This window comes from Saimiri boliviensis, chromosome 15, assembly GCF_048565385.1.
Source record: "Saimiri boliviensis isolate mSaiBol1 chromosome 15, mSaiBol1.pri, whole genome shotgun sequence".
NCBI classification, from domain to species: Eukaryota; Metazoa; Chordata; class Mammalia; order Primates; family Cebidae; genus Saimiri; species Saimiri boliviensis.
In genome coordinates this window covers 68,380,742-68,393,067 of record NC_133463.1, presented here as the reverse complement: position 1 = coordinate 68,393,067, position 12,326 = coordinate 68,380,742, and the positions used below count along the sequence as shown (strand labels likewise).

Here is a 12,326-nt window from a genome sequence, read left to right as displayed (position 1 = left end):
GAGGACCTTTCATGTAAACTTCTGACTGTTGATCCAAAATTTGAATCTGTGAGGGAGGTTGGCTGGTAGTTTATCCCTTGTTTATAATTTAAAAATTGATGTAACAAAAAGTGACCACAGGTCATACATGGTAGAAACTGAACTAACCCAAGTTTGTGGTTCTTTTTTTGTAATCTGGTTGTTATTTTTATTTCAGTGCTTATTATTTTAATGGTTAAAAAGGGTCTTCACTGTATTTTGAAGGCCACTTGATATTTAACAGCATCTGTATTTATTTGTTCAGCATTACGGTAAAAGCCAGTGGCACCTCTTCCTCTTGGGGTGATGACGTATTCTGAATGTTGACCCTGAAACCCAGTAAGAGCCAAAAGTGTCTTCTGAATCACCAGACTATTTATTTCAGATGGTTTTAGTGCTATACCAATTATTATTTTGGTTTCTTTGAACATTTGTAATTTCTTTGTACCTGACATATATATTTGTGGATGCTAGTGAAGTAAAGAATTGTATAGGCACAATGAGCTTGGGCCCAAAAAACCAAGTCCCTGGAGTGTGACCATAGGCTGTATAGTCATAGAAATGTCATTAAACTTCTCATTTGTAAAATTAAGAGATTTGATTGCATGACCTCTAAGGTCTATATGGATTTCTGACTTAATCCTCCAATGGCCAAAGCAATTCATTTTTTGTTTCTTTATCTATTCATTTGTGTCTCCATCCGTCCATCCATCCATCCATCCATCCGTCCATCCGTCCATCCATCTGTCCTTTTATTTATTTGTGTGTTCAAAGATAGAGTCAGCATTATGAAGTAGCTTTTACCATTTTTGAGTACATTTGTAGTGAACAGACCTTACATTGTTATGGGAAAGGTAGGAAAAGGAAGCATCTCTATGTGCTTCAGCTTGCTGGAGGAGGTTTAGGCTGTGTTGCAGGACTGTCAGGGCTGAAAGGGAGTCTCAAAATAGGAATGGGTGATTGTGTAGTGTCGACTACAGCGGCAGGCCTCTGCAGCTTAATACTGGTGAAAAGGGCCACACGGTTTAGAGACAAATAAGTATATTTGATGTCCTAGTTAGTAAATAAAGGTTTATTCAAGGATAGAATTTATTGCTTATGAGTGAAAAATTAAAGTATGCTTTTAAAAGGTTTCTTGATTTGTTCTCAGACCCAACTGAGAAACTTGTCAGAAACTTACATAGTTAATGTTTATCACAACATTACATAGAATGCAGCTTCATTTAATTTCGGCAAATCGGGGTTTCCTGGATTTCTTTATTCTTTATTGATGTGTTTTTTGACCAAATGGTAATCAAGGCAGCACACGATACCACCCCGAGGCTGGTGTGGAGAAGGCCTTTCACAGAGAGCCTGCTGTTCTCCACGAGGGGGACAGTTTCTTTACATGCCACAATGTCTGCAGGCCTGGCCTTTTGACTGTTCTCATTGTTATTTCTTTCCTTCTCTCCTTCTCCATCTTTTCTTAATGTTTAAGTTAACATTTGAACTCCTTTCTTACCATTTGGCTTCTTTCTCGACTGCAAATAATTATCTAAGGTATTTTGGCTCTTGTGGGCTGCTCTGCATTCAGAGTTTCAGGAGGCATGAAGAGCAATCGAAGCACTATGAGAAGGACAGCCAGGTGCTTTTTAATAAGGGGAGAGGAGGGGCTGACAGCTAGAACTTCATGACCTCCATGTTGAAGATAGTATCGCGAATTGGATCTAATGTTTCAGAACCCACCCACGGCTTGCCCATCCTGTCTTCTTTTGTTATTCTCCTGTTTTTCTCCATTCCCATTCTGCCACTCTGGTTGGCCATTATGTAAGTTAGTGGCAGAGGGGACAAGCAGTTCTCTGCAGGGGATGACAGTGAAAGTGAGAAATGAATTACAGAGGAGAAACTCAACATGCACAGATCAGGGAATGAGTTTTTCAGGCAAAGAAAAGAGCAAGGGCAAAAGCTCAGCCTGAAATAAGTTCGGCAAGGTTAGAGGATAGGAAGAAAGCCTCGCGCCTGTTAGGGAAAGGGGGAGGAAGTAAAGTCACAGAGGTAGGCAGGGATTATGGTGGGGAGTTGGCTTTCATTCTAATTACAGTGAAAAATAATCGGGAGTATTGGAAATGGGTGATGTGTGTGTGTGTGTGCACGCGCGCGTGCAAGAGAAAGAGATGACCTGACTTATGGTCTAAAAGAACCCATCAGGCTTCTATATGGTGCGGGGGAAGGGTGGGTGGGCTACAGGGTACAAAGGAAGTAAGTCTTTCATAGGGAGCCCAGGGAGTAGTCTTTTGTGCTCTGATAGTTCACTTCAGAGAGGACGGTAAGTTAGACCAGGATAAAAGGGTGAAAAGATGAGAGGCGGTCAGATTTGGGATGATTGGGGTGTACTTTGGTGACAGCACAAAGTGGTTCACATGTGTCTGTTGCCAGGACAGAAAAGGACAACTCTGCGGCTTTTGGCCTGAACATCTGGGTGAGTGCCAGAGCTATTGACTATGATAGAGAAGGCGAGAGCTCGGGCAGGTTTAGCAAGGAACATTAAGACTTCTGTTTGGATAATGTTGTGCTTGACATTAGGTATTCCAGTGCATCAGGAGGTAGGTGGTTCGATAATATGTCTGGAGCTCTGGGAAAGGTCACGGGTAAAGCTGAAACCTGGGAACTAGCATATTGATGACATCATGAAGGATGAGAAGATAGAGTAAACCCTGATTTTCATTACTCTGAAACGCCATGCTTCCTCTTTTGCACATTCTGTTCCCTCTGCCTGGCATATTCTGCCTGAGAAATACAATCTGCTTATTCATGCTTTGGACCTCAGCTTGGGAACCTCTTCATCTGGGAATCCTCTCCTGACTTACTGGACTAGGTTAAACTCCCCTACCATCTGTCTCGTAGTTCTACATTGTTGCCTTTGCTGGTTTGTAAATGACACACACACACACACACACACACACACACACACACACACACACACACAGGTGATGCCATAGAATGGATTCGTCTCATGAATCACGACAACTCTCTTGTCTCTTGGCTTGTAGCATGCATCCTAGAGAGAATTTGGCCAGAGTAAGGAGTTTTCTTCATGAAGAATTGATTTTTTTGTCTTTGCCCAGGGGTCTGGAATTATTTCCAAAGGGTATTGGTGAAGAAATATGCTTCGGAAAGAAATGGAGTTAACGTGATAAGTGGGCCGGTCTTCGACTATGACTACGATGGCTTACGTGACACCGAGGACAAAATCAAACAGTAAGCCTTTCGTTTCTACTCAGTGTGTGATTCTTGAATCCCAAGTTCCCACTCAAGGGGTTTTTCAAACATTCATGTGCTGGAAAAGAGATGATACCCCTTAAATCTTTTCCTCTTTGAATCTCCTTTTGAATTTTCAATTCTTTTTTTTTTTTTGAGACAGAGTCTTGCTCTGTCACCCAGGCTGGGGTGCAGTGGCGTGATCTCGGCTCACTGCAACCTCCGTCTCCTGGGTTCAAGTGATTCTCCTGCCTCAGCCTCCCAAGTAACTGGGTTTACAGGCACCCACCACTATGCCTAACTAATTTTTATATTTTTAGTAAGATGGGATTTCACCATGTTGGTCAGGCTGGTCTTGAACTCCTGATCTCAAATGATTTACCTGCTTCGGCCTCCCAAAGTGCTGGGATTACAGGTGTGAATCACTGTGCCCAGCCCCAAATTTTTCAATTCTTTTGATTCAATGGGCATTGGTGATTGAAATGGAATTTTGGGTTTTGTGGTAAATAAATGCACTTCTCCATTCTATGAAAGAAAATGTGTCAAAAGATTTAATTTTTTTTGACATATCTTCTTCAACAACTCTTCAATGGGAAGATGATCATTCCCACTTATCTTCATTGTTTGGGAGGGACTTATGTAATCACTTAGATTTCCTGAATCAGTACATCTCAATAGGAAAGTGCGTATGGACTTGCACTGAATCTGGTTATCTCTGTCTCTTTGGTGCTGTTGGGCCTATAGAAGCCATTCTCTGTGCTCATAAGGGGCCCACAGTCTAGTGGAGAAGGCAAGATTTCTGGTAATTGGGATGTATTTTGGTTGTATAAAATTAAATAACAACATTCTGAATTTGTTGGCAAATTCAGAATGTTGTTATTTAATTTTATACAAGCATGAAACAATCAGAGAGCAGCCCAGCTTAGAAGAGAGGGTTTAATTATGATTTAGAGATAATTACAGAATAAATTGCTATTTTATAAACACAGATGAATAATAAGATAGAAATTATCTTCTTTTCCAGTCATTCGGAAGAGAAATTTTGTCTAAATTGCACATTTATTTTATTGCTGATCGCTGTTATTAGCCAAAATTAAGTTAGTAGTTCAATCATAATATTGATATTTGGAAAACAAATAAAATTAAGATAATAGAAAACCAGGCAAGGAATGATGAATTTCTGTACTTCTCTCGACTGGAAAATATTTGTATTCTCCTATGTCCATCACTAGCACTCAGTTCTTAGTACTTCCTTTGGTAAATGAGCTCTTTGTACTAAGTTCTGCATCTCACTGTAGCTTGAAAGGGTCATTATTCTCCTAGCTCTAATGTCTCTTGCCTCTGGTCCATTTTCTACAACTCTAGGAAAGTTATCTTCCTGAAACATGGATCTAATAATGAATAACACTCAGCACAAAAACCTTCAATGGATCATTTCTACCTAAGCAGTAATGCCCTAATCTACATCCTAGCATTCAGAATCCACGATAATTTGGCTTTTATTGACTCCTTTAGCCTTTCATTTCTACTGCATTGATCTATGCACCACTACCTGTCTCCAATTCTTAGATTAATCCATTTTCTTTGCCTAGAATATCTTTCTCACTCTGCCAGGTTGAGGAGCAAGAGGATTCCAGGCAAAGAAAACATTATCCTCAAAGACCTAGAAGTGGGCTAGTGCTTAGAAGGGAAAAATGATTCAACTGAATGGGCATTCATTTTAGTGACGTAGGCAATATTCATTGGTCGCCATTTGAAAAAGGAAGCTTCAACGTCACCTTACCTACTGTGACTTTCTTTTGCCTTCCTGTTTCAGGTACGTGGAAGGCAGTTCCATTCCTGTTCCAACTCACTACTACAGCATCATCACCAGCTGTCTGGATTTCACTCAGCCTGCCGACAAGTGTGATGGCCCTCTCTCTGTGTCCTCCTTCATCTTGCCTCACCGGCCTGACAACGATGAGAGCTGCAACGTGAGTTTACAGAGAGAGTCCTTTAGGATTTGCTTCCGCAGTTCACTGTTTTTACTTACTTTATATTTCCAGTATTGAACTGGAACACACTTACTTTTATAAAGCATTAGCCCTAAACAGAAAAAAGAAAGGAACCAAACATAGGAATTTTGTCTTCTCTTGGTTTTTTCTTTTTCAATGTGTGTGTGCATTTAACATCATCTATAAATGTGTGCAATTCTGAGAGCTAAGTGTCCAAATGCTTTTCATTTTGCGAACGAAAGTGGAGAATGGCAAAATTTTATAAAAAGAAAGTGGAAACTAGCAAAATGTTGATAATTGTTGAAAGTTGGTAAGAGGTCATGGAAGTTTATATTACTCTCTTTACTTTTCTGGATGTTTGAAAATTTCCATATTAAATTTTTTTTTTTTTTTTTTTTTTTTTGAGGTGGAGTTTTGCTCTGTTGCCCAGACTGGAGTGCAGTAGTGTGATCTTGACTCACTGCAACCTCCACCTCCTGGGTTCAAGTAATTCTCCTGCCTCAGCCTCCCAAGTAGCTGGGATTATAGGTAGGCACCACCATGCCCAGCTAATTTTTGGAATTTTAGTAGAGACAGGGTTTCACCATGTTGGCCAGGCTAGTCTTAAACTTCTGACCTCAGGTGATCCACCTGCCTCGGCTTCCCAAAGTGCTGGTATTACAGGCATGAGCCACTGTGCCCAGCCCATAAAAAAAACTTTTTAATGTGTGTACGCACACACAGCAAGAGCAAGCAAGAGAGAAATCTATACCTTACTAATCAGGTTTGCTACCAGTTATGATGGTGATATAACAGTCACTCTTTTCTCAGATACCACAGATGACTCCTGATTCACTCTTCCTCCGGGGAGACAGCTGGGATACAAGATGACATCATGAAAACACTAGGGAGAAAGATAGGAGCCATGCTATATGCTGCTGGCCCTGTACTAGCTTGGCACTCAGGGATAAATCAAAAAATCTTCACGTCCTTTTAATGTGGTTAAGTCTGTGCTCAAAGGTTGATTTTAGAAGTAATAGTCTATGCTTTTGTTTCACATAATAGGAGTAGAGATGTAATATACAGAAGATAACCTTTAGTCAACAAGTACTACCCAAATTCCTAAGTGTATAACATACTCTAGGAGAAACAATTGTATATTAGACATAGTCACTATTCCTAGGCAGCCTTCAGAGTGGGTCAACAAATAAAACAGATATGGAAATGGCAACACTGAAAGGCAGGGAGCCGTAAGAATAGCTTCAATAGAGACGATCACCTTCATGGGCAAGATAGTTTTTGATCTATTACTTTAGTTATGGGTGAAGATTGAGGCAGTGAATGTAGAAGAAAATTAGAAATTTTAAATATATCCCAGAAAGTGAATTAAGTTTTGCCTGAAGATTGTAAATGAGGGCCAATCGTGGGAGAAAAGATTTTAAAACTTGATTGGAATCTAATTTTTAGAAAAGTAGAAGTAGCAATAGTAACAATGATAGTCATAATAGTAGCAGCAGTAGGCGTGGTTGTTATCATGTATTGAGTACATGTTGTGATCCTTGTGCAGGCCCTCTACATATATTATTTCTAATCATATAATCACAGTACCAGGCAAATATGTATATATATGATCTCTCCCCTGCCCTTTGTTAACCGTTGAGAATCCTGTAGCTAATAAGGGAAAAGTATGTTGTGTGGTTACTTGGTTAGTCAGTAGAAGAGCAGAGGTTCAGATTTAACCTCTGACTCCAAGAGCCCATCCTCTTTCCAGTTTATCAGATTTCCTTAGTACAACCTTGAAACTTCAGGAATTTTTTCTTACTTTGCAGGCATTAGGTACCCAAGGAAAATGTTTAGTTGGAAGAGCAACATTTTAGGCTTTGCTTTAGGAAGATAAGTTTGAAATGGAGGAGGCTGAACATGGTGCTCGAAGGGCTTTGGCAAGATTCACAGGAGTGAGGCAAGAGAACTTGAACTGGGACTGTGGCCTTGGAGATTTAAAAAGGTTGGAAGACAACAATATTATGCTTGAAGGATCAGTAGGGTTTTATAAATGATGGAATGGGTGTAGAGCCGTGTCGAAACTGCAATTGAGAGACGAGCTGTTATCAACTTATTGGCTTGACCGTCTCAGTTTTGTTGTTTATAACCACAAGAGTACCAGGTGGATGTAATGCCGCCATATAACATGGTTTACATTCTCTGAGCTTCATTTTTTATTACAAACTTGTGGGAGGTGAAATTCTTGCAAAATATTAAACAGTTGTATTATGGGGTAAAATTTAAAATTGCCATACAGTTCTAAGATAAAGAAAAGACTACAAAGAAATTTTATTTATATAGTAGGCCATTTAAGGTATACTTACATTCCTGAAGAATACATGTTCAAGTTCTGTCACTACAGGAATTTGGTGATGGGGAGTTTTGATAATACTGCTCCAAACTGTGCAAAAGATGTTCTGTAATCAATCTAAATTTTATATCTGAAAAATGAAATCCTCACAGATTTTCCTCTCCCTACTGATTCCTGACTCTGCACAGTTTAGAGATGTTTCTTGTAGAGTTCATGGCCAGCATGCCTCTCGTTGAAGGCTCACCTGTTCACATAGACATCTGTCCTTGCTGTGCATTTTACCTTAAAACTGCTGGAGCTTGAATTCAGAAACCTGGGGAGAAAGGGAGAAAAGACAGGTGAAGAATAAATATCCATAATGAAGAAGACAATCAAGCTCATGGGTTTTTTGCTTTTGTTTGCATTAATATTCTAAGTGACTTATTTTTAAAGTCTTTCTTGTCCTTCCTACCTTGCTGCACATGAACTTTTATTTGAGTTGTATTAGTTTTGCATCTTGCAGAACAGTCTTCATCAGCAAATACTTCTGTGGACTCCCAGCTAACATCAAGGCAGAGGATATTTTCTTCATGTGCAACATAGCTAGTATTTCCTAGTTGATAGATTTCAGGGTGTGAGGACCAGAAGAGACTGCCTCTCCAATGAAATTGGCAAATCACTTTCCAAGGAAAGAAATAGCAAAAGACAGATGTTTTTTCAGAATCCTTATAATCCCAGCTAGCCATTATTTAAATTAGGAAAAACCTTTTCACCCCTGTCCACACATTCAAATGACCGCAAAAAATTGGACTGACTGACCATTGAAAAATCAAACAAATGAGCTGAATATGAAAATTCTCTCAAAATACGTGCTCATACTTGCCCTGCTTAGTCTGAGGGGGTCCTGACCCGTCTGGAGACCTCCTACTTTGTTAATTACAGGGTCACACTGAGGATTGGTCAGTACCATTGTGGGTAGAGTTATATTTAGGTCTTTCCTATGAATCGCAGAGATCTTGGTTAGGTTGGGTTAGGAGGGTGAGATGTGAAGGTTAAAATCCTTACTTCCCCACCCTGCAAAGCAATTTCTTCCCCTTTTTTCATTTTTCCTGGGATGGCTGGGAATCAGTTTCCTGAACCAACACCCTCCTGGAACATATTTAGCCCTGGCATAAGCTGCCGCAGTTCCCTGTCCAGGTCTGTGGGTTGGAGCTTTCCGAGAAAGCCCATTGCAGGTTCTTGGGCTTTGGTGGATAATTCATTGAGACCACTAGTGGCAAAGAGCTGGATGAGGGCATGTCTGAATACTCTCAGCCCTGGGACATACAGCCACCCTGCAACCTGTAGAAGGACTCTGGGAAGCCATTGCAATTCCAGGGGCATTTGTGAACGGAATTACTTACAAAGGCCCTCCTGCTCTATGTCTTCTAACGAAAGTAGACACTTCTCCATATTCACAGGGCTCACAGATTTCGCTCTTTCCCTCAATTTCCCACAAAAATGAAAGAAGCTGTTTTTGAGATGCAAAGAACTGCTTCACTGGAATTACCTTTTAGTTTTAGGTTAGACATGAAATAAGTTGTTTGATGTAGGACATTTGAATATCTTTCATCTGGAACTTGTGTCAATGGGGCAGTTTTCAGCAAGCAGCTAAGACAGACAGAGATTCACTTCCTTTCTTCCATGTTTCCTTCCCTTCCCTTCCCTCCCCCCTTCTTTCTTCTTCTCCTTTCTACCTCCCAGGGAGCTGCAGAAGTAAGCATTATTATCCTTGTGAACCAAGGAAGAAACTGAGGCCTCAAGAAGTCAAGTAGCTTGACCAAGCTTTCATAGCCAAGAAACAGTAGAGCCTCATTTCCAGCTCTGGCCTCTTGGGCTCTAAAGTGCCAGATGTATCTACTGAGCAGCTTGGAGTTGACCTTATTTTTCAAATAGCAATTCATGCATACGAGTAGATGATGTAGTTGATGTAGCAGTTTCTTTCGAAAAACTGGGAATGCACACACACAATTTTGTGCATTAGGCTTAAGTTCTTCACTTTCCTTGGGAAGCAGAAGCGTATTCCAAATTACTTGTACTCTGTGCTCAACATTGCAATTTGACAGCTTGGAAAAGAAGCAAATTACTGAATTCTCTAGGGCCTTTGGTTTTCCTAATTTTGATTTATGTTCTGAGAACCCATTGAGTCCAATGCCCTCTGACACCACATGTCTCGTTTATTTGGTACAGTTAATTGCTGTTGAAAATGTTTACAGCCAAGGGCAGGTATTTGTGGCTCATTACCAATAGGAATGCGGTAGTGGCAGGGACACCAGGAAGGATCAACATGCATTGGCTCTGTGTGCAAGAGTGTACAGAGGTCATTTGTGGACTTGGAGTAAACTATTTGGAGAAACTCCTCTGGAAAATTCTGATTCTGATTTTGTTCTATTTCCATTGCAGAACTCAGAGGATGAGTCGAAATGGGTAGAAGAACTCATGAAGACGCACACAGCTCGGGTGCGTGACATCGAACATCTTACCGGCCTGGACTTCTTCCGAAAGACCAGCCGCAGCTACCCAGAAATTCTGACACTCAAGACATACCTGCATACATATGAGAGCGAGATTTAACTTTCTGAGCATCTGCAGTACAGTCTTATCAACTGGTTGTATATTTTTATATTGTTTTTGTATTTATTAATTTGAAACCAGGACATTAAAAATGTTAGTATTTTAATCCTGTACCAAATCTGACATATTATGCCTGAATGACTCCACTGTTTTTCTCTAATGCTTGATTTAGGTAGCCTTGTGTTCTAAGTAAAGCTTGTAATAAATACTGCAGCTTGAGTTTTTAGTGGAAGCTTCTAAATGGTGCTGCAGATTTAATATTTGCATTGAGGAAATATTAATTTTCCAATGCACAGTTGCCACATTTAGTCCTGTACTGTATGGAAACACCGATTTTGTAAAGTTGCCTTTATTTGCTATTAACCGTTAACTATGACAGATATATTTAAGCCTTATAAACCAATCTTAAACATAATAAATCAGACATTCAGTTTTTTCTGGTTTTATTTGGCTTTTATTTCACTTATAAATTAGAGGGTTTGTTTCAGGTGTATGCATACCTGTAAGAAATACATTTCTTATACTAGGCCCTTTTCCTAGTTGATATATGACATTTAATCATAGTGGCCTGGAGGAGATGGTTTAGGTACATATCTATAGGAAATCAGAAGGGCAGAGGGAAAGAGAAATTAGAAGGACTTCTGAGTACAGTCTCTCAATGTATCTCTTTTAAAATTATTTTGAAGTTTGGAAAAATATTTTGAAATTTTGACCAAGTTGGTTTGAAACCGTAAGTATTAGAGTCAACTTAAATTGCATTGAACATATATTCTGTACAAGGTATTGACCCAAGAACTCTGAAAGATATAAAGAAAAATAATATAGTAAGGTGAGATAAAGATATAAACATGTAATTAGCCAATCCAGGTAGAGAATAATAAATGCCAAGTGAAAAGTATTAGTAGCAACACAATAGGACAGAAAGGTCTGAATAGTAATATGTGGGATGATTTTAGAAGGGCGTAGTTATGGCTTTAAATACTAATGATGCATGGAGTGAGGAAGTCATTCAAAAATTTTCAGTCCTTCTGATTGTGTCATGGAGAAAGACTCAGAATAGTGTCATATCTCTAACTGCAGTTAATCTCCCTTAAAAAAAGAAAACAGGCCAGGTGCAATGGCTCGCTCCTATAATCCCAGCATTTTGGAAGGCTGAGGCAGGCAGATCACTTGAGGTTAGGAGTTCAAGACTAGCCTGGTCAACATGGTGAAACTCCGTCTCTACTAAAAATACAAAAAAAGAAAGAAAGCCCCTGCATGGTGGCACACACCTGTCATCCCAGCCACTCGGGAGACTGAGACAGGGGAATAACTTAGAACCTGGGAGGCAGAGGTTGCAGTGAGCCAAGATCGCCCCACTGCATGCTAGCCCTGGGTGATAGAGTGAGACTCCATCTCAAAAAAGGAAAAAAGAAAAAGAAAACAGAAGAACATAGCCTATGATTTTATTTTTAATTGTTCCCTTTTATGGTCAGTGAAATGAGTTTTAATTTCTGTAATCTTTCTTAGAAATACATTTATTTAAGAAGAAAGACATTATGACACAAATAATTTATATCAAAAGCAGCACAGTAAATTTGATGGTATTGGGGCTATATGAAAAATTGGGAAGATGGTAAGGGAAAAACTGATGTCCAGGAAACACAGTGTAGGAACACACTGGAAGAAGTGACCCTGGTGATACTAATGTGGCTGCATTTGTAATGCACTCGCTGTGTTCCAGGCATGTCTCTGGCACTTCCTATGGTTTGTCTTTGAGTGCTGAAAAAATGAGAAGCTCAGAGAAGATTTCATGGAAAGAGGAAGAATGAAGATATGAATGGGGAAGGATGCTTGAATTGGGCTTTGGAGTTTGAGGTAGGGTGAAAGGGTGGTAGAAATGAATTAGAATATGAATCATTATTCATTTAACATTTAACAATTATGTATCGAGCATCTACTCTATGTCAGTACCTATCCAGGTTGAGTATCCCAAAGCCAAGAATCTGATAACTGAAATGTTCCCAAATCTGACATTTTTTGAGTGCCAACACAATGCTCAAAGGAAATGCTTACTGGGACATTGTGGGTTTCAGATTTTTGGATTTGGGATGCTCAACCCAGGCATAATGCAAATATTCCAAAATTTGGAAAACAAAAAATCCGAAACACTT

The 12,326-nt window shown here is 39.7% G+C and overlaps 1 protein-coding gene across 6 annotated transcripts in view; it reads left to right on the top strand.

Moving 5' to 3' along the window:
• Window positions 1-10,609, top strand: part of ENPP2 (ectonucleotide pyrophosphatase/phosphodiesterase 2) — a 120,682-nt gene extending 110,073 nt beyond the window's left edge. For all 6 annotated transcript variants that reach the window (XM_074387082.1, XM_074387080.1, XM_074387081.1 and 3 more), the window contains 3 exons: window positions 3,123-3,255; window positions 5,072-5,228; window positions 10,003-10,609. In XM_074387082.1, the coding sequence (XP_074243183.1) occupies window positions 3,123-3,255; window positions 5,072-5,228; window positions 10,003-10,173 (461 nt within the window). In that variant the 3' untranslated portion in view covers window positions 10,174-10,609. The remainder of the gene's footprint in view (window positions 1-3,122; window positions 3,256-5,071; window positions 5,229-10,002) is intronic.
• Window positions 10,610-12,326: the final 1,717 nt, after the last annotated feature.